This window comes from Eleutherodactylus coqui, chromosome 4, assembly GCF_035609145.1.
Source record: "Eleutherodactylus coqui strain aEleCoq1 chromosome 4, aEleCoq1.hap1, whole genome shotgun sequence".
Classification (NCBI taxonomy): domain Eukaryota; kingdom Metazoa; phylum Chordata; class Amphibia; order Anura; family Eleutherodactylidae; genus Eleutherodactylus; species Eleutherodactylus coqui.
The window spans coordinates 150,781,866-150,804,177 of record NC_089840.1 but is presented as its reverse complement, the minus strand read 5'-3'; the positions used below and the strand labels follow the sequence as shown (position 1 = coordinate 150,804,177).

The 22,312-nt window shown below is 46.1% G+C and overlaps 1 protein-coding gene across 4 annotated transcripts in view; it reads right to left on the bottom strand.

The window, feature by feature from the left end:
• Positions 1–886: 886 nt before the first annotated feature.
• LOC136625805 (zinc finger CCCH domain-containing protein 11A-like) overlaps positions 887–22,312 on the bottom strand; it is a 76,360-nt gene continuing 54,934 nt past the window's right edge. For all 4 annotated transcript variants that reach the window (XM_066600308.1, XM_066600312.1, XM_066600309.1 and 1 more), the window contains 2 exons: positions 11,267–11,334; positions 887–2,257 (listed from right to left, as the gene is read on the bottom strand). In XM_066600308.1, the coding sequence (XP_066456405.1) occupies positions 2,026–2,257; positions 11,267–11,334 (300 nt within the window). In that variant the 3' untranslated portion in view covers positions 887–2,025. The remainder of the gene's footprint in view (positions 2,258–11,266; positions 11,335–22,312) is intronic.

Below are 22,312 nucleotides of genomic sequence, written 5' to 3'. Positions count from 1 at the left end.
AAGCTTTTTTCTGGGTCTTAACTATTGATGACCTACCGGTGAAAGACCAGTTTATTGGGCCATTAGTCACTTATATCAGGCGATGGTGAACTTGATATGAGGTTCTGGATGCCTTTCTTGAGTGTTACAATATTACATCACCGATTACTTTAGAAGCATAGGTGATCCGGGAATTATTCAGATTGCCAAATTGGTGTCGGGTAGAAAATTTTTCCCTAAAATTGGCTTTTACCTCATTGGAGTTTTTTTGCCTTCCTCTGGATCAACATTGGTGGAAATAGGCTGAACTGGATGGAAATGTGTCTTTTTTAACCTATCCATCCTACTTTGTTTCGGTTACTTAAGATGTGCATTGAGAGATTATACATACACACAAACACACACACAAGTGTATTATATAGGAGTACAATTTTGAAAAGCCATCCTACCCTTATCAGTAGTTGATTGCTGAGGGCCCGTCAATCAGGATCCTTGCCAATCGTCGAGCCTTTGTCAGTGTGAAGAGTGCTGAAAGCAGATAGTGCTGTCCATATTGCAGTGGCCCGATTTGCTACTGTAGGCACAGATCCCATTGGGTGTAATGGGAGCTGTGCCTGTAATACAAAGTGGGCTGCTTCAATGCTGACACACTACTACCTACTTCCAACACTGTTCATACTAACAAAAGCCTACGATCACCGGGGATCTCGAGCAGTGGACTTCCAATGATCAAGTATTGATAAATCTGTTCTGAGGATCTGTCATCAATACTAAATGTCTCCCCTTTAACACCCAAAATACGGTAGTCATTAGGGGCTTTCTGTTAAGTGTAGTTAATTGTAACTGTAATAGTTTTATTGTAAGTTAAATAATTATATATCTAGAAAAAACACACTATTTCTGTGAATATGTCAGATAATGGCAGTTTATTTTTTTATTTGGTTCAGTTACTTCAACCAACATACAATATTTTGTCTAACAATTCAATAAAAATTGGGGTGAAGGGGAAAAAAAAAGGCATAAAAACTGAGAAAATATATTTACTTTGTGACAATAGCTCACAAAACTTCCAATGAAGAATGCAGTGCAAAATTCAACAACTACTGGAACAGTACTGAAGATGAACGCGGCAGTAAAAACACATCCAGCATTCATTTCAACATCTCTTCCACAATAGGCTCACCCCTACTGATTAAAATTTATCCTTGATACCTGAGCTTGTTCAAAACTGAATCTCCCATAAAAAAGTTGCAGAAGCTGAGAAATGTTGCCAATAATATGCCATAATATACCAGGTGATTAAACCGATAAAATAACAATTCTGTTACTGACTAGATTAGGAAAATTTAAATATATACATCTAGTAAATTTAGGTAAAATAGTCACTTCCAAACAGGTTTATTTTCACCTGTCTGAATATGATAAAAAAAGTAATGAAAAAAAATGTACATGATTTAATAGAGAAACATTTCCTGAGATAAATTACAGCTTGACTTTACATCTGATACATGAATAGCTGATAGGGAACTATTTTGTTTCAAATGATGCATTTGAAATAAACTAAATATTCATACATACAATAAAAAATAATCCAATGCAGCACTTCTAAGACTTCTGTTTCAAATTAGAGGCAGGAGGACAATTAATCTCTTATGAAAAGGAAAATAAAAAACAACTGAGAATGAAAACACTTGTCTCATGATAAAAAACAAACAGCAGCTGAATAGTCTTAAAGAAGTAAGACAAAAAGCATCAGAAGCAGAAGAGGCTAGATTTATAAATTTAAAAATGATTTCTAAGGGTTTTGTCTGACCCCCAGGAGCTGTAATTCCCCAGCAAAAAGGTAGTATCTAGATAAGCAGAATAGAGAACACCGCTCATCTGTCTTTTCTCCAAGGTTAAGACTGATGCCACATCATTAGGATATCGTCAGTAGGTCAGGTTTAAAATGAAGCAGTTACTAAGTGCCATCACTGTGCAAGACAGGTCAGTTGTGTAGTTCTTTACACTGTCTTAATCTGTACAGTTTACATTATGGTTGTAGAATCAGCTGTCGATCATCTTGGACAGCTCCAGGAGAAGAGCATCTTCATCTTTATTTGAATCTAAATCCAGCTCTTCCTTCAGTTTATCATCAGAAATGTCCCACATCAACTCATCAAACTCATCTTCTGGGGACACAGACGTTTTCCCCACGGACGCAGTGCTTGCTCTTGGCGACTTTATGGGAGGTTGCATTGTGGCAGAAGTACTGGGCGAAGGTGTGTTAGCTGGGGAGCTTAAAGGGAGAAAAGAGAAGCTTTACATGATAATCTTCTAATAAGCATTCTTGGATAGTAAATAATAGATTGGCTTGTTACTGTAAAAGGTTTTATAGCCTGGCACGCATACAGCCAGTACGATGCCAGGCTCACACGAACATGTGGTAAAAAAAAAAACACTGCGCACGTAACAGTGTTTTACCGCAGCGTGGCACCATGTAACACAATGTTTTACCGCAGCATGGAACCATGTATTGCAGGGTTTCATACCTGTACATGACCCTGTATCTCATGCATAGTCTTCCTGGTTTAATTTCTTTTTAAATTACCACTCTGTCGCTAGTTGCCTTGTGTATAAACACTGCACATATACAATGTAGTTGCATATGTACCACGTTTTGTACGCACCCATAGAGACCAATAGGGTTTTATCGCACGTAATACGTGGTAAAATAAAACATGCTGTGCTTTTTTTACTCACGTATTATACACAATGAAAAAACACTGGTGTGAAATGGACCTAAAGGACGTAGAACATACAAAAAATCATGTTCAGGAAAAAAAAAATCATTGGATCAATAAGGAACAGTTCACACAGTTGTGTTTTAGGGCTTTCCGTCTTTGTTTCGTTTTTGGAGGAGAAAAAGAACAAATACAGGTTTTTATTTTTTTCCCCACTGATTCCAATGGGTTTCAAAAAAACTTCTGTTTCCTTCCGTCAGTTTCAGTTGTTTTTTTTACTGGAACAAATACCACAGCGGACTGTAAAACTGAAACATAATGGAACAGAAGCAAACTGGAAGTAGTCAGTCTTTTTGAACACCCGCTGAAATCAATTAGGAATAACATTGGAACATTTAAGTTTCAATTCTATTCCATTCTGCTTCTAAAACGGAACCGACACAGAAAGCCCTAAAATACAAATGTGAACTGGCCCCAATACAGAAAGCCCCAAAGATTTGTGTGTGTGAAAACCTAAAAAGTTTCATCCCACTGATAATATTATTCCTCTAGGTCAGTGGACTTGCATATATAAATGTACAAATAGTAGTAAGTAGTATCAAGAATAAACCAGTTTAGTTAGAAGATCATCAATCCCTTTTTAATATAGCACATATACATGTCGCAGGATCACTCTGGTGAAGGATGTGATCTCAAATCGGCATCATCTCCAAAACCAAAGCATAATCCCCCATTGGTACTAGCAGATGTACGTTATAAAAAAGATAAGGCCTTAGGCCGGATTCACACTGGCGAGGGCGATATCAAGCTGTGAATCACGGCCAGATATCGCCATTGCAATCCATGTGAAAGTCCTAGATGCGAGAAGTTTTCATGTGAAAACAGCCTCGCATCTATGGTTAGCGCTATTTTTATTTGTGGACGATTAATTGTGATTTGTTTTATCTTTTTGTTTTAGTTCAGACGCCAGTGCTCTTCGGCACAATTTGCAGTAGTGAGTGGTGAGGTGCTGAATACTACACAGAGTCAGATATTTTACTTAACTTGTAAACACAGTATTAAATAAAGCAGGGAGATAAGGCAATTTCCTTCCACACATTCAGTGAATAAGAAATGAAACACAATTTGCTACAATGAAGACACCTGTGTCTAACACATTTATATACTGGGAGCTTACTCTGGATTTCCTTTCTCCATCCCTCTTCATATGTACATCTTTTTATTTCTTTAACACATCTCTTTTATTTTTCCTCTACTCACTGTCAAAGCTGCTCCTCTCTTGTTTTGTCTCCTGAGTATTTTTTTTCTTCTCTCTTTATTTCCTCTACTCCTGTCTTTCCTTCTGCTGCTTTTTTCGCTCCTCAGCCATCTGTTGCTCTCTGCCACTTCTCTCTCATCTCTTATCTCGCTCATCTCGTCTGCCTCCTCCTGTTACTCTTGTCGGCTATTTATAACCTCTATCACCAGACCAGTTTGTCTGCAGCCAATTACAACCTATCTGGTTGGTAGGTACCTTTCTTATCTGAGTCTCTATGTATTTTTTCTATCTTGTGCAGCTGGATAAAAACCACCAACTGGTTGTTAGCTTACCTGCATTAGCAATTTAAAAAGACTCAGATTAACCCGGTAGTATTGTATCTTGACGCCACCAGGAAGCTGGTGGTTTGACAGGGCTTGGATGCAGAAACGCCCATGTCACACCCCTACCTCCCGATTGGCTGACTTAGCAAAGGTCCTAGCAGCACAGTGTGTATTGATTGTTGGCTGCTGTGGATGGTTAGGGATGATTTTTTGGTTTGTCTTACATTATTACTTGTAAATACTTCCATGTTACACCTGTGAGTGAGTAAAAATCATTGGATTCATAATTCTGCATTTTCACTCACTCTCGCATTGAGCGAAAATCATGCGATATTCTCGCCAATGTGAAGACCGCCTCAAAGAGAACCTGTCATCACAATTTTTTTGTATGCAGCTTTACTCACCCCCATGTAGACGCTATTGTACCCATCAGGAACAATCTATTTTCAGTCTCCACTGCCTTTGAATCGCCCTGAAAACAGTACTTTACCATTTGACAAGTACAATAGCACAGTAGCAGCTTTTGGTGCATGTGTGCTAAGTGTTTTAGGCTGGACGGGGCGCAGGAGACAATTTCTGTGTTTGTGCAGACACAAAGCCTGACAGCGCATGTGTGGGATTTCACTAGCGGCATTACATTTAGTAAGCTGTCAATCATTTTCTGGAAGGCGTGGCTTCAGCGGCAGCCCGAAGCGCCGTGACTCATCTCAAGAAAATATGACTCTTAAGCTCATTTGCATGCAGCATGGGAAATGTTTAAGATCAATTACAGAGGTAAATGGGATTGTTGTCACATGACAAACTGTTGGCTTGCTTGCTTCTATTTACCTCGTGGGCTAATACTGTTGGTTTTGCCAACAAAATCGTGATGACAGGTTCCCTTTAAGAGCGTTCTTAGAGAACATTCAAGAAAATAAACGTATCTCATAGTATGCAGTATTTTTAGTGCCCGAGCCTCTTTGTGCCTTAATGACCAAGCTAAACTTTGAAAATCTGATATGTATCACTTTAACATAGAATGTTTTGCATATCCAAGTGATTCTGACATTGTTTTCTCGCCACATGTTGTACTTCATTTAGGTGGTAAAAACAGATAGAATTTGTATATTTATTAAAAGCAATATCTCAAATATGTGCAAACATACTGTACAAATTTTTGATAAGATATATATTTCCATCTGTTAACTTTATTCTGGACACACATTTGAAAAACTGTAGTTTTTTTAACCAATTTAATATTACTAACATTTTGAAAAACATTTGGTTTCCCTACACCAAGCCAAGATTGCAAAGGCTCATAGGTGTCAGAATGATAGATACCCCTAGAAATGACCCCATTTTAAAAACTACACCCCTTAATATATTCACTGAGGGGGGTCAGGAGTATTTTTACCCCACAGTTTTTATTTAGGAGTTATTGCAATTTGGAGTAGAATAAACAAAATTTCATATTTTTGCAAATATATACTTTTAAAGGGAGTTTTTTTTCTATAGTGTACATGAAAATGAGAATTTGCACCCCAAAATGGATACCCCTGTTTGTCCTGTGTTCAGAAACATACCCATTGTGGCCCTGATCTTATGTCTGTATGCACAACGGGGCCCAAAGCAGAAAGGAGCAGCCTGTAGCTTTCAGAACAGAAATTTTGCTTGAAGGCGATTTAGGCCCCATTGCCCACTTGTAGAGCCCCTGAGCGTCCAAAATGCTAGAGAAGCCCTACAGATGACCCCATTTTGAAAACTAGACACCTTAACGAATTCATCTAGGGGTGTACTGTGTATTTTGATCCCACAGTTTTTAAAAGAATCTAAGCAAAGTAGTAGGAAAAAAATTACGATTTTCATTTTTTTGCCTATCATGTCAATTTAAAGCACACATATGAATGAAGACTTGCGCCCCAAAATGTATACCCCTGTTTGTCCTGTGTTCAGAGACATACCCATTGTAGTTCCAATCTACTTATAGGACACATGGCTAGGCCTGTAATGGAGGGAACACCCTTTGCTGGTATGTCCAAAAACAGGGGTAATTACAGAGGCCTGGTTGGGATGCCCACATGGGGCAATAAAAAGTGTATCCCTCCCATGCTGCCTGCAAACCAAACACTTTTTGGGGGGGTATTTCTTGACCTCAGTAGCAGGGATGGGTGTTGGGAAAATACTGAATGTATGATTATTTAGATTTTATTCAGCCATTTAATTATGATTTGAAATCTTTAGGTCCTTTTACACGGGACGAATGTCAGGCAAACGATGCCAGACACTCGTCCCTGTGTCTGCGTGCTCTTGCACGGGAGCTAGCAGAGCAGGCTGGTTCACTGAGAGGCCAGCAGGGGGAGGGGCAGTGTAGGAGATTTCTCTCCTCTCGCTCCCCCGCCCCCCCTCCATTTAAATAACACAGCTGCTGTGCTGAACGGTGGCGGTTTAAACTGCATGACGAGCGATGAGCTTGATCGCTCATCTTTGATGCTGCATAAACAATCAGCGATGAAGCTCATCGTGCAGTTTCAACAGCCGCCGTTCAGTAGTGAACTGTGTTCGGCTGTGTTTTGTGAATGGTGGGGCGGGGGAGCGAGGGGAAAGAAATCTCCTGCACTGCTCCGGCCCCCCTGCTAATAAATAGGAAAAGCTAATGGGTCCCAACTCCATTATTCAATTCTATGCGCAAAAGAATTAGCGTTGAAATTTTATGTGCGGAATCTAATTTTTTCACTTTCCGGTGTCATAGAAACATGAAATTTGGCACGAGCATTGATTATGTCATAAATAGGAAAAGCTAATGGGTCCCAACTCCATTATTCAATTCTATACGCAAAAGAATTAGCGTCCAAATTTTACGTGCGGAATGTAATTTTCTCACTTTCCGGTGTCATAGAAACGGGAAATTTGGCACGAGCATTGATTATGTCATAAATAGGAAAAGCTAATGGGTCCCAACTCCATTATTCAATTCTAAGCGCAAAAGAATTAGTGTCCAAATTTTATGTACGTAATCTAATTCTCTCACTTCCTGATGTCATTTTATATGAAGGAAACGTCGCATGGTTACCTCCACGTGGTGTTTCCTGGGTAACGCAGAGAACTATGCAAAATTGTGAACATATGTTTTTCCGTTATCTCTAAAGTAACCACGACTTCATAAGATTTTCCGTGTGAACACCAGATAAACACCAGTACCAAATTAACTCGGGCGAAGCCAGGTATATCAGCTAATTATATATATATATATATATGTGTGTGGCTAAACCAGTACCATGTGCAAATCAGAAGAGATACCCCCTCTTTTGATATGCAAATTCGATTTACTTGGACACAAGGGTGAAGTCAACATTGATGGACATTTAAGATTATATCCTGGTCTAGGAAGAGGTGCAATTAAGTTTGTGGACAAAGAGGAGTCAATATTTATGACCATGTGCAGCTGTTTGATCTCCAGTTCAAACAGGAATGTGCTGGTACCTTTTTGTTTAGAAAGCTTTGGTATGCAGACATGGTCACCTGTTAAGCCTGGTTTAGACACAACGATTATTACTCAAAAAATGTCTTTTGAGCGATAATCGTTGTGTGCCTTTAAGCGCAAGGTGATCGCTCAAATGTTGAGCGATCACTTTGCGCTCCGAGCGGGTTATGCTTGTCTTCTGCGTCCAGCTGTTCTCTGCTCGGAGCACCCGGCTGTTAAACAGCTGTGCGATCCATGTGGGGTATGAAAAACGCAGCTGGAGCGCTGTGCTCTTAATATGCCGCCTATGTTCAGGGAGCGGGATACAGCTGAAAAATAGTATCAGCTGTATCCTGCTGTGAACTGCTGATAAGGCTGATCCTTCTCTTTCAGCATGCTCAGCAAGATTACGAAGCCTCACAGAGCACCTCAGCAAGTTTATGAAGTCTCACAGAGCGCCATTTTTACACCCCATCCCTGCCGCTGAGGTCTTGTAAATTATGAACAGGTAGTGATCTGAATAATGCCTGGCTCACACGGCCATATGTGGAATCCGCTTGTGGAGGCCCACAGCGGATGCTGGCTGTGGCCCTGCGTACGGCCGCGTAATGTACTGCGTATAACTGCGTACTTACACAGGTGGTCACGCACAGTACACCTTTTTTTGTTAGCATTTCCTGTGCCGCCGCTTAAAGATTACGCGGATAACCGCAGCCCATACACGATGTAGTCGTGTGTGCGCTGTGGCTATATTCGCGACCATAGAGTAGAATGTGCTCTATATTGCGAATATCAGCGGTAAAATAGTACATGTTGCGTTCTGTTTACTGTGAGCGGTTTACATAATTCCGACCCACTAATGTGAGTGGAATTGTGCAATCCAATGCATTTGATTGATCCATGTATTACCGAGAGTCAAGCGCATGCAGAATCCGCAATTTCGTGTGAGACCGGCCTAATAGTCGATCGCTACCTTTTTATCACGTGACCAGGGACTGCTCAACGAGGCCACTGGTCACTGCTCGAGGCTACATTTTAAACTTCCCCAGCTCCCCACCTGTAGCGCATGTGTCTGACATGTTGCCGGCGGGCGCATGCGCAGAAGTCAGGGAAGGTCCATGGAGGATGATCATGTTGGGGTTCAAATGCAGAAGCCTCCGGTAAGAAGTTTCATCTCCTCTCACCGTTTGCATCAGTGACGGGAGATGAAACTTTAATTTAAAAGAAAAAAAAAACTTTTACGTGATCGCCACTATCCGTAAGGGAAGATGAAACTTTAACTTTTTAACGTAACATGATCACCGTTATCCAATAGAGAACGGTGATCATGTGACCAGGAACTGCAAACAGCGGTCCTCGGCGACATTTTCTTGCACTTTGCTATTTCTGATAGATGGGTGCAGTGAAATTTTAAATTTACCGGGCACTCCCACGTGCGCATGCGCGCCACATAGGCACATGTGCAGAAGCCTGTGTCAGGTCCAGATCGCCGCAGGACATCACGGAGGACGGGGGTGAATATTTTCTGCTACCTTGATGGATCCGATCCATGAGAGCAGCTAAAACATTTATTTTTTTAAATTTTTTAACTTTCATGGGCCCAGGGACCACTCGCCGCGGTTCCCGGTGACCTCTCTAACCTCCCGGCTACTTTCAGTAGGCAGGAGATTTAAAATGTTCCACGCCGATTTGGTCTTTTGTGCGCATGTGACATCATTCTTCCTTTGGCGCACATGTGCAGAAGACGGAGGAGGGTCCATTCCGAACTAGATCAATGCAGGACATTGTAGAGGACAGGGGTGAGTAGTTTCAGCCCCCCTCATAGATGCAATCCGTGAGGGGAGCGAAAATCCACCTTTTTACTTAGTTTTATGCGATCAGCGTTATCACGCCGATTGCATTACCGGGGAAGTGGCATCCCGCGGCCCCCCATGACAGCTCCCGGTTGTCGGCTACCTCCGGAAACAGACAGCATGAAGCTGTCACAACTACAGCCTGCAGGGCTTTAATCCCCAGAGGGAGCATGTTTTTACATCCCTGGGGATTAAAGCCCACTTAGGCAGGACTTAAAAACACTATGGGGGGGGGGGTCACTAAGGGGTTAATAACTCTTTTGAAACAAAGCATTAACCCCCTAATGACCAAACAATTTTAATGTTTTTACATTGTCACATTTCAGGAGCCATAGCTTTAATTTTATAGTTGATATAGCCCTATAATAGGCTTTTTTGTGATGCAAGCTGTATCTTGGTGTACAAATAATGTATACCCAATTATTTTTTCAGCAGTGATAAGGTAAAAAAAAATAAAAAATCTGCCATTGTCTTTTGCGTTTTGTTTTTCACGCCATTTGCCATGCAGTGTACATAAATGATGCTGCCAAATTCATGTTTTTTTAAGTTTTACTACTTTTACTCAATAGAAAACACATTTAAAAAGTTGTTTTTATGTTGATGAAGCTTTATTAGGGGCTTACTTTTTGCAGGATTGCATTCAAACTATTTTTGGGAACTTTTACTGGTACCATTTTTTGTTTCACACCCGGAGGCCATGCAAAATTTGTTCATATGCTTGATCACTCTTCATTCTGTCTTTTGCAAGGCGGGATACGCAAAGCCAGCAATTTTGACATTCTCTTATTGACTGGGAGAAAGGTGGTCAGAAATTCCTCAAATGAATGGAGAGAATGAAGTTAGGGTGGGCATGTACGTTCATTGCTCCATTCACTCAAGGACACTCTGGTACCTCCCTCTTCCAAACTGGCAGTAGTCTCAGTGGAAGAAACACCAATGATAAACTACCATGTTTCCCTGAAAATAAGACATTGCCTCTTTTGTGGAAAAAGTTAATATAGGACACAGTGTCTTATTTTCAGGGGGTGGCTTCTACTCAGCTGGTCCACGGGGTCCGGGTCCACGCTGCGGCCTGACTGAGGAGTCTCTTCTTTCTGATAACAGGGTTTTGAATTACCCTGCCTTCGGCAAGCAAGTGCTGTAATTGGATCGAGCACTAACCAATCAGAGCCAGCCCCTGATCCAACCAATGACAGCCATTCAGTGAGGTCATTCATTGAATGGCTGTGACTCATCGAGCGCCGGCTCTGATTGGCTGGCACTCAATCCAATCACAATACTTGCTTGCCGAAGGCAGGGCAATTCAAAACCCCATTACCAGAAAGAAGGGAAGCTTCGGTCAGGCTGACACGGTAACCCGCTGCAGCATTGGAGACCAGCGTGAGGACCCGGACCCTGGTGGCTAGGTGAGGTTTTTTTTTTCCCCTTTCAAGTAGTGTAGTTAGGCCTTATTTTCGGGGAGGGTTTATATGTCAAGCCTCCCTCGAAAATCGGGATAGGTCTTACTTTTCAGGGAAAAACCGTGTTATCTCCTACTTGTAGATATGCATACCCTAATTTCATGGGACAAACCCTTTAAAACACTATACTCCTCCCAAACATACATACCCGCAGAATCATAAATTTGTTAGTATAAACCTAAAATATGTAATTATATATTTCACAAAGCCAAATTTTTTAAATTCAAATACCTGATTTTTAGACGCTTTGGTGGTATACAGTGCATTGAAGGCTCCTCAGAAGATTCTATTACTGAAAGCTACGAAGAGAGGAAAATACAAATATAAATGCATATAAAATTAACCCCTTATTTACATTAAAAACTTGCATAGAGCCGACATCAAAAAAATTATTCAAGGGTATTCACACTTGCAATAATAGTTGAAGCAAAAAGACTGAATCACACAGCCACTCCGTACCGACTCCATTATGGAATTACTTCACAGCCATATTGCACTTCCCGGTTACTGCTGACCAGGATATGTGACTGCTGCAGCCAATTGCAGGCTATAGATGGCCACTGCTGTGGCCAGTGATTGGCTGCAGCAGTCATAGGTCCAGGTCAGCAGCAACCAGTAAGTACAGAGTGGCTGTGGAGCAATTTTAGGTAATGGAAAACTGCTATAAGATCTAATGGTGGAGTTGGCAGTCAGTACGGAGGGGCTGTGTGCACGACGCCTTGGAGAAAAGTCCTGACATACGACGTGGATGCTAAGGATCCTTGGAAAAGGATGAATGGAACTGAGACCTGGCCCTTGAAGGAACTAACAGCCATACCTGGATTTAAACTGAACTGAAAAAAAGACAGAAAAGAAGGAGGGGTGAAGACTATAGGAGAAGAGAGTTTTTTCTCACCATTGAAAAAAAGCCTTCCAAGTTCTGTAGTAAATACTGGAAAACAAAGATTTGCATGCATGGATCACGGTCTGGATGACCTAGTTCAAAAAACAGTTGGCCCTCAAGACTGCGGTTTCAACAGCCATGCCACTAAACTGAAAGACCATAAATCTAGGTGGAGTAGAGGGCCTGTAGTAAGTAGGTCTGGACAATGAGGGAAGGGCCATAGAGCTTCCGAGAGAAGATTGATTACGTCAGCGTACCAGGTACATCTGGGCCAATTGAGTGCTATGAGGATAACTAGAACTCCTTCCATCTAGATCTTTTTGAGTATCTGTGTCAGAAGTGAAAGCAGTAAGAAGAAGTAGGGAAAAGAGAAGAGGGTCCACAGAATCCCTAGAGCATCTGCTGCGACTGCAAGAGAGGGTTATGGCTCTGGATGCGAATTGCAAAATTTTGCTGTTCAGCACAAAGGCCAGAAGATCGATGTCTAGAGTTCCCAAACGCTGGCAGATCGTAGAGAAGACTTCTAGATAGAGGGACCAGATCAAGATGTGGTCCAGTTTTCCACTTTAGGGATATGGACTGCAGACATTTCGGGGACTTGGTGTTCCACCCACAAAAGAATCCAGGCTGGTTTGACCATAGAATCATAGAATGTTTGAGTTGGAAAGGACCTCCAGGGTCATCTGGTCCAACCCCCTGCTCAGTGCAGGATTCACTAAATAATCCCAGGCAGATATTTGTCCAGCCTTTGCTTGAAGACTTCCATTGAAGAAGAACTCCCCACCTCCTGTGGTAACCTGTTCCACTCATTAATCACACTCACTGTCAAAGTTTTTCTAATATCCAATCTGCGTCTCTTCCCTTTCAGTTTCATCCCATTGCTTCTGGTCTTTCCATTAGGGCTCTGCGGCGTGTACCACCCTGGTAATTGATGTAAGCTACGGTTGTGCTATTCATTTGGACCTAAACTGGATGTCCCGTAAAAAAGTCCTGCAAGTGTAGCAGGGCGAGAAAGACTGCCCTGAGCTCTAGAACGTTTATGGGCATATAGGATTCCAAGGGAGTCCATCAACTCTGAACTGTGTGATGGAAGGAAAACTCCCCCCTTTCCAGGCCCAGCAGGCTAGTGTTTGTGGTGATGAAAGGCCAGTGGACTGGGAGGGAGGAGAGACCCCAGAGAACCAGAGGAGAATGAAGCTACCATCCAGGGATTAGTCTGATTGCCATTAGGGAGTCGGGAAGGAATTTTCCCCCCAAAAGGGCTAACTGGCTTCTGCTCTTGGGGGTTTTTGACTTCCTCTGGATCAACAACACAGGAGGATAAATAGGCTGGACTAGATGGACATTGTCTTCATTCGGCCTTACAAACCATAGTTTTAGGTATGTTACCAAAGAAGGGCTTGACACACTGGAGTGCACAAATGGATGGGACAACAGTGACCTGTCCTAGGTGGAAAAAATTGATCTTCTGGAGTGGCCTGGAGTGCAACTGTGCCAAAGGAATTGCTTCCATGGCTACCACCATCATCCCAAGATTTTCATGCAAACACGGATCGACAGGTGTGATGACTTCCTCAGTACCTGAACACCAGACCGCAGGGTGTCTCTTGTCTTTAGGAAGATTGATCTGCGAAGAGGATGTGTTGAATATTATTCCCAGAAGCAAGCTACTTTGCGAGGAAATGAGGCTTGAATTTGGCCTTTTGACTATCCAACGGGAGTGAAACAGCATTTGATCGTAAGGCTCTTCAGGTCCTCATTCCTGGACGGGGCCCTGATGTGAATGTTGTACAAGTATGTGATGATCACAACTCCCCTGGATCTCAAAATGGCCAAGAAAGCTGCCATGATCTTCATGAAGACACAAGGGGTTGTTGCCAGACAAAATTGTAGAGCGACAAACTGGAAATGAGTAGCCTGGATGGCAAAATAGAGGAACTTCTGATGCTGGGAAGATGGGGTCACGCAGATAAGCGTCCTGAATGCATATATCTATATTACACTGAAGTTCTGCACTAACAACCAATCAGGTTGAATCAGGGAGCCCGAACAACCTAGGAGGTTGAATCAGACAAGCCAAACAACCAATCAGGTTGCTGGAATTGTGAATCAGAACCAATGAGGTTGCTGGAATTGCTCCATAGTGCTGAACTTGAGTGTAATATAGATATATGCGTCCTGAATTTCTACAGATAACAGAAGACAAGATTACTCAGTAACTTTAGGTCCAGGATGAGACAGACCAAACGGTCCTTGACGATGACGAACAGGTTAGAGTAGAAACTGCTGAATCTCTTGTGATATGGGACTAGAGAGTCGCGATCTGAAAGTGAAGACCCGGGAACATGGGATTGGAAAGAATGATTGCCGGGAAAGGAGGAAAACTATTTTGTAGCTAGTGAAGACTACCTCCTTTATCCAGGAGTCTTGGAATGTCAACAACCAGACCTCTCAGAATATTAGAGGCTGTCCTCTCACTCGAGGCAGGGAGCTCGGATGGGGACGCCCCGTCAGGAAGATGTGGCTTTGCAAGTTCCTGGTATAGAGCAAATGTGGACAGAATGATCACAAGTATGTCGGGTGGGGTGAAGCTTGAAAGAAAGAGCCTTCTGTTCTTGGGAACAGGAAGGCTTGTCCGCATGGCAGGTCTGGCGAAAGGGACAACAGTACATCGATTGTCGACCTCAGGAAGAACGTTTAGGTCTGGATTGGGAAGAGAGAGAATTCTTGACAATTGTAGCTTCAGAGATTATTTTGTTGAATCTTGGGCCAAGAAAAGTCAAGTCCCCGTGAAGAGGAGACCAGCTAAAGACTGCTTAGAAGCAGCATTGGTGTTCCAGGCCACAGTGTCCTGCAAAAGTCAACTATTATAGCGAGGGCTTGAGCCAAGCATCTGGAGGAATAGAAGGAAACTAAGCAAAGATACTTCCACAATTGTGCAATCTTGCTAGCAAGATCTGCCAGCTCAGGGGCTGGGGCTCCAGTAAGGCCCCCTGCACACGGGCAGAAATTCAACGGCGAGATTTCCCGCAGAATTTCCGCTGTGCCCGCCTACATATGATTGCATTGGATGACGCAATCCTAGCAGACGGCCATGATTTGTCTGTGTGAAAACATACGCGGAAAACAAATCGCGGCATGTTCCATTTCTGTGCGAGTCTCGCAGAGGCCCGCACAGAAATATCAGTGGTGACGGGCCGGCTCCTCTCTGCGCATGCGCCGGCTGGCCAACAGCTGGAACACAGCGCCAAGAGGAGACGCCGGGAGCGGGTAAGCCGCAGGCCTCTGCAGGGGCACGGGGACATCATCCCGCTGAGAGAATTCTCGCAGTGGAATCTGGCCTGGCCGTACGCAGGCGGCCTAAGGATGTGGGGCTTCAGTTGTTTAGTCTAGGCTGATACCGCTTTAGAAACCCAAGAGGAGGCAAAGACTGTTCGGTGAGCAAAACCTGTCCTCTCAAAGGAAGTTTTAGAGAAAGCCTCAATGCGTCTGTCTGTGAGGTCCTTAACCCCAAGTTAAGGTAAGTTTATATCCTGGCAGCGGGGTACTTCCCACAACAGGGCGTAAACTTACGTGCTGGGGATAGCACGAGATCATAAGCGATCTCGAGCTATCCGGCAGTCAATGATAGCCAGCCTCCCTCAGTTAACCCCTTTCTCTGCTGCGATGTATGCAGAGCGCGGCATGGGAAGAGTTCACAGAGGGAGCACGCTCCCTCTGTGAAGTTGCCGGGCTCTCGCGATATAATCGCAGAGAGCCCGGCTGGTTGCCATGGCAACAGGACGCCAGATACCGGCGTCCTGTATTGCCAGTGCCTGTGATCATTGTAATAAGTGATAACGCATTGTAGGACAGTAGTCCTGCAATGCCTTAGCACAGCGATCAATGGTGGTATGCTGTAAGTCCCCCAAAGGGACACAAATAGTGTTAAAAAAAACAGATATTTTTGGTATAACTTACCGTAAAATCTCTTTCTCGTCGCGTTCATTGGGGGCCACAGCCTAGACCATGGGATATAGCCACTGCCCTAGGAGGCGACACTAAGCAAAGAAGTGTTAGCTCCTCCCCTCTGGCTATATCCCTCCTGCAGGCACTCAGCTAATCAGTCTGTCTGCAAGCAGTAGGAAGCCAGTGGGAGTAAAATTATACATATTATGTTTTATACACACCAAAACACATATCTTTGGCGTAATTTTTTGGCAAAAAATGACCGAAGAACAGAAAGTTCCAGCAACTGCCTAAATAATAAGGGGTGGGTGCTGTGGCCCCCAATGAACGCGACGAGAAAGAGATTTTACGGTAAGTTATACCAAAAATATCTGTTTCTCGTCCGTATCATTGGGGGCCACAGCCTAGACCATGGGACGTTCACAAGCAGTCCCGAAAACAATATATTGGGTGGGCATTCAAAGTTCGGCTGTGCGGTCAAGCGACCGCCGCCTGCAAGATCTTCCGTCCAAGAGCGGCGTCGGATGATGCAGCTATGTGGACCTTATAAAATTTTGAGAATGTATGTAAGGAAGTCCAGGTGGCTGCCTTACACACCTGAAGGGCTGAGGCTCCGTGGCGGACTGCCCAGGAAGCCCCTACCGCCCGTGTGGAGTGGGCCGTAACCCGAAATGGTGGCGAGCGTCCTGAGGCGCGATATGCTTCTGTTATCAGGGACCTTATCCATTTCGATAGGGTGACTTTTGAGGCTGCCAGGCCCCTTCGGGTCCCCTCCGGAATAACGAAGAGGGAGTCGGTCTTACGGAATTCCTTTGTTCTTTTCACATAGGTTCTTAATGCCCTTACTACGTCCAGGTGGTGCAGCATCTTTTCCTTTTTATGTACTGGATTTGGACAAAAAGAAGGCAAGACAATTTCTTCATTAATATGAAACTGTGAGACTACTTTTGGTAGAAACTCGGGTGATGGTCTTAGTACAGCATTGTCCTGGTGGAAGGTCATATATGGCGTCTGTATAGACAACGCCGCTAGTTCTGAGACCCTACGGATCGACGTGATAGCGACGAGGAATGCCACCTTCCAGGTCAGTAATCGCATAGAGATTTCCTTCAGCGGCTCGAAAGGCTGGTCTGTAATAGTGTCCAACACGAGATTAAGTTCCCAAGTTTGGACCAGAGGTTTAAACGGGGGTGTTGTATGGGCGACTCCCTGCAGGAACGTACGTACAGCCATCCTGTTTGCGATTGGTCTTTGGAACAGTACCGTTAATGCTGACACCTGACCCCGCAGCGAGCCTACCCTTAATCCTACTTCAAGGCCTGATTGTAGGAATGCAAGAAGTCTGGCCACCGAAAATTGCATCGGTTGTAACCGCCTCTCCTCACACCAGATGAAGAAGCGCTTCCAGACTCTATAGTAAATTACTGATGAGGCTGGTTTCCTGGCTCGTATCATAGTTTGAATAACATTCTCCGAATAACCCTTCCTTCTTAAGACCTCGGTCTCAACGGCCAGGCCGTCAAATGTAGAGACTTGGAATCCGGGTGAACAAAAGGTCCCTGGGATAGCAGGTCTCTTCGCTCGGGAAGATGCCACGGTGTGTCGAACAGCATTTCTATGATGGTCGCGTACCAGCTTCTTGGCCAGTTTGGCGCTACTAGTATCGCTGGTCGCCCTTCCTGCTTGATTTTCCCTAGGATCCTTGGTATGAGCGGGATTGGCGGGAATACGTATAGGAGTTTGTACTTCTTCCATGGAATGGTTAGCGCATCTGTTGCCGCTGCCTGTGGATCCCGTGCTCGGGACACGAATGGATGTACTTTGTAGTTTAGCCGGGACGCCATGAGGTCCACGTTTGGTGTGCCCCATTTCCGGCATATCGTCTGAAAGACTTCTGGATGCAGACCCCATTCGCCGGGATCTATTCTTTCCCGGCTTAGGTAATCCGCCACCCAGTTTTCTACTCCGGGGATGTAAACCGCGGATATTGAGCTCAGGTGTTTCTCCGCCCATGTTAGTATGACTGCTACCTCGCTCATTACCGACGCGCTCCGTGTACCCCCTTGCCGGTTGACATAGGCCACCGCTGTGGTGTTGTCTGTCTGGATGCGTACACTTTTTCTCTCGAGACTGGGCCCGAAGTGTCGGAGAGTCAGGTAGATTGCCCGCAATTCTAGGATGTTTATGTGCAGCCTTGTTTCTCTTTGAGACCAAACTCCTTGAACAGACTGGTCCCTCAGTGTTCCGCCCCAACCCGAAAGGCTGGCGTCCGTCGTTACTACTGTCCATCGCCTTGGGCCCAAGGGTCGTCCCGCCTAAGCCTGCCAGGTTTCAACCACCATTTCAGCGACCCTCGGACTTGAGGGGTTATCTGGATTCGCTGTTCCAGGGTCAGCTGGGACCCATTCCAGCGCGACAATATCAGGTGTTGTAGCCTCCTTGACCGGAACTGGGCGAAGGGGATTGCCTCGAATGCTGCCACCATCCGGCCCAGGATAGCCATGCAGTGTCTGATGGTTAGCGGTTTCCCCTGCATTAGGGACCGGACACCCTGCCGGAGCTTGTCTGCCCTTGCTTGAGGTAGCAGGATCCGATGCTGGCTGGTGTCGAATATCATGCCCAAAAACTCCAAGCGTTGTGTCAGTATTAGGCATGACTTTTCGCGGTTCACTATCCAGCCGAATTCTTCTAGCATTTTTATCGTGACGTTTAAGCTCCTGATGTTGTCGTCCCACGACAGTGCTTTTATTAGTATATCGTCTAGGTATGGAATGGTCGATATACCTTCCGCATGGACTAGAGCCATCACTGCTGCTAGTACCTTCGTAAAAACTCTTGGCGAAGTAGACAGGCCGAATGGCAGCGCCGTAAATTGAAAGTGCCTTCCCTGTATTTCGAAACAAAGGAATTTTTGATGCGTTTCCCGAATCGGGATATGAAGATAGGCGTCCTTGATATCTATCGAGGACAGAAATTCCCCCGGTTGCATGGAGGTTATCACGGACTTGATTGACTCCATCCGGAAATGTTTTGTTCTGACGAATTGGTTCAACCTCCTTAAATCCAGCACCGGTCTCACTCTGCCGTCCTTTTTGGGTACCAGAAAAAGGTTCGAGTAGAACCCTTGGCACCGGTTTCACAACCCCTTGTGTCAGCAGATTCTGTAATGCCTGCTGTAGGTTGGCTACCCCTTCCGGGGTGGTAGGCACTCTGGACCTGCAGAACCAATTCCGTGGGAGAGTCGTGAATTCGATTGCGTACCCGGATGTCACAATCTCCTGTACCCACTTGTCGTTCACGCGCCTCCCCCACGTCTCCCGAAATTGGGAGAGCCTGACCCCCACCCTGGTGACACTGGGTGGGGGCAGCGTCTCACGCCACGCTCTTTGATCCCGCCGTTTTAGATGTTCCGGGTCGGGATCGCCACGTTTGTTTTGTTTTGAAAGAGGGGCCCCTCTTTGACTCTGTCGGGGTTCTCATAGAGTGGGACCACTGTCCCAACCCTGGGCGGGACGAGAAACGCCGAAAGGATCTAAAAAACGGCTTCCTTTTTAATGGAACCTTCTCCTTTCTTGTCGGCATTTGCAGTAATGACGTGCTCTTGCCGCCTGTGGCGTCCTTTATCATATCATCCAGTTTTGGCCCAAATAGCCTGTTTCCTTCGAAAGGCAACTTTGTTAGCGCCATCTTGGACGCTGTATCCGCTGACCAGCTCTTCAGCCAGAGAGTTCTTCTTGCCGCGACCGATGCGGCGGACGCCCGGGCCACAAATTTGGCTGCGTCAAGTTGTGCTGTGCATACAAACTTGTTTGCCTGTATGACATTGTCTGTCAGCTCGAGCAACTCACTTGGTGGAGCGCCTGCTATAATGTCTCTTTGTAGCTGTTTGGCCCAGGCTATAGATGCCTTACTGACCCATGCAGCCGCAAATATTGGCTGCAAAGCCGTGCCTGTGGCTTGAAACACCGTTTTTGCCAAAGTGTCCAGCTTCCTGTCTTGCGGGTAAGCTAGCGTCGCTACTTCGGCTGTTGGCAATGCTGTGCTTCTAGCTAGTCGTGACACTGGTGGGTCGACTACCGGAGGTACCGCCCAACCCTTTTTCAAGCCCCCTGGGAATGGGTACGTAATTTCCCAAGTTTTCCCGGGTTGCCTAAATTTTTTGTCCGGGTTTTGCCATTCCTTATTAGGGACTTCTGAAAAATCCGGATGGTCTGGGAAGACCTGTTGTGATCTCTTGTGTCGTCTAAACGACACCGTGGACGGGGCCGTCTCTACTGTTTCCTCCGTAACCTGGAGGGTTTCTCTTATGGATATTACCAGGCTGTCCATTAGACTGGCTAGGCGCGACACTTGCTCTTCGTCTAGCTCTGAAACTGACGAGCCCGCAGAGTGGTCGTAGTCTTCCGACCCGCTGCTCTCGCCTGCCGCTTGGGCCGTGTCATGGGATGCCCGTGAGCAAGAGGCTCGCGGGGACTCCTGGTGAGCCCGGGCCGGTCTCGCAGAATACCGGGACCGTGAAGAGTGCCTTGATCTGTGGTACGTATGCACGGACTCCCTGGACCCATGAGAGCCGTGCGAGTCCCTGGATCGCCTGGACTTGGAGGATCCAGACGACCTCCTGGTGTGGCGCGATCTACGGGGAGAGTCCTCGCTGCTGCGGGACCTCCTTCTTTTGCGTGCCCTCCCTCGTATGTATTCCGAGGAGGACGCGTCCGAGCTGGGCTCTAACCGGCGTAAGATTGCCGCAGAGGATGTGGCCAAGCCAGAAACGGCAGCGGCCAGGGACCTTGCCCATTGGGGTTCGGGCCCTGGCTCCACAGGGGCGGTGGGGGGGCACCGGGGTCCCTGGAGTTGCGCAAGCCGTGGCACATCTAGCGCAGCGGGGGTCGGTTTGACCGCAAGCAAACTTAACGCTGCAAGTAGAGCAAGTGTAATGCTTCACCCTCCCTTTGGCCGGGCTGGAACCCTCTGATCTAGGGTCAGACATGGCAAGTGGACAACTTCCCGGTATCGGGGCAGCTACGTACTGTTACAGGAACGCCTGCAGGGGGGACAGGGAGGGATGGGGAAACACCGCAAAGTGCTGCCTTGGGCAGGGCTTACCCGGTCTGGCAGCTGTTTCCGCGGTTCCCCTAGTCCAGCTGGAGTCTCTGGTCCTGACGCTTAGATGCTGTCGGAGGTCGACGCGGGTCCACCGCACGATCTAGCAGCGTAGGTGACCCGGCAGGTGTTGGCAGGGACTGCTGCGGTGTCGTTGCAGCTATTGGTGCCCCAGACAGGAGATGCTGCTGCTGTCCGGGTGCTTTCTCCGTGGCCGAGAGGAGATTGCAGGTCTGGATGGCTGAATGCCTGTGCGCCTCTGTTGCTCAGAGAGCTGTGCAGTGCTGGGCTCCGGAATGCAGGCAGAACTAGGTGTCCAGCTGCTGAGAGCGGTCAGTCCCGTGTCTGCCTGCTCTTTTTGAACTTGCCACGGTCGGAGGGGGCGTGGGCTGCCCCGGAAGTCCGTCCGTGACCCGGAAGTGACGTTTTCCGGCCGCCCGACGGCGCCCCGCCCCCCGGAGCGCCGCGACCGGAAGTGGCTTGCCGGCCGGCGTCCCAGCGTTCTGTCAGCTGCCTTGCCTCAGCCCTTGTCCGGGAGAGCTGCTGCTGCTACTGCTGCCTCTGTTACTGCTGCTGCTGCTTCATCTCCATAAGGTACCGTGCCTAGCTTGCTGCTGCCGCCGCTGTCTGTATGGAGTCCCAACGCAGTGTGTTGTCCGGGGGCCACATCCTGTCCGCGCGTCGACCGTTCCAGCAGTGCTGCCCCCTATGCGTCACTGTCAGACAGTGCGCACTCCAGGGGGGGGGGGGGGGGAGCCCTATGGCTGGCAGGTAACCGACTCAGATGCGCATTGCATGGTCGGGCCCCTTTTTCTTCGCTGGGTGAGACGCCGCAGTAGTGGTGGAGACACCTCCTGCCTGCGTCTCCCCCGGGAGGCCAGTAGAGCCAGGGAAAAGCCCCGACTCCCCGGATTCCCGCAAATAGCCATGTCTGCCTCCTAGCAGACACTAAGCTAAAGACTGATTAGCTGAGTTCCTGCAGGGGGGATATAGCCAGAGGGAAGGAGCTAACACTTCTTTGCTTAGTGTCGCCTCCTAGGGCAGTGGCTATATCCCATGGTCTAGGCTGTGCCCCCCAATGATACGGACGAGAAAAATGTACAAAAAAGAAAAAAATGTAAAAAACACCGTTTTGTGCTTTTTCTCATATTAGCATAACAAAAAGGTAAAAAAAAAAAATCCCACAAATTTGGTATCGTCGCGTCTGTAACGACGTATAAAATAAGTTGCACATGTTTTTAATTCTGCATGGAAAAAAGTGTTTTAAAAAAACGTTTTTGCATTTTGCCTCCCTAAAAACGCGTCCTTGATCTACAAAGTGTCGCAGACGCCTGTGATTAAGCTAA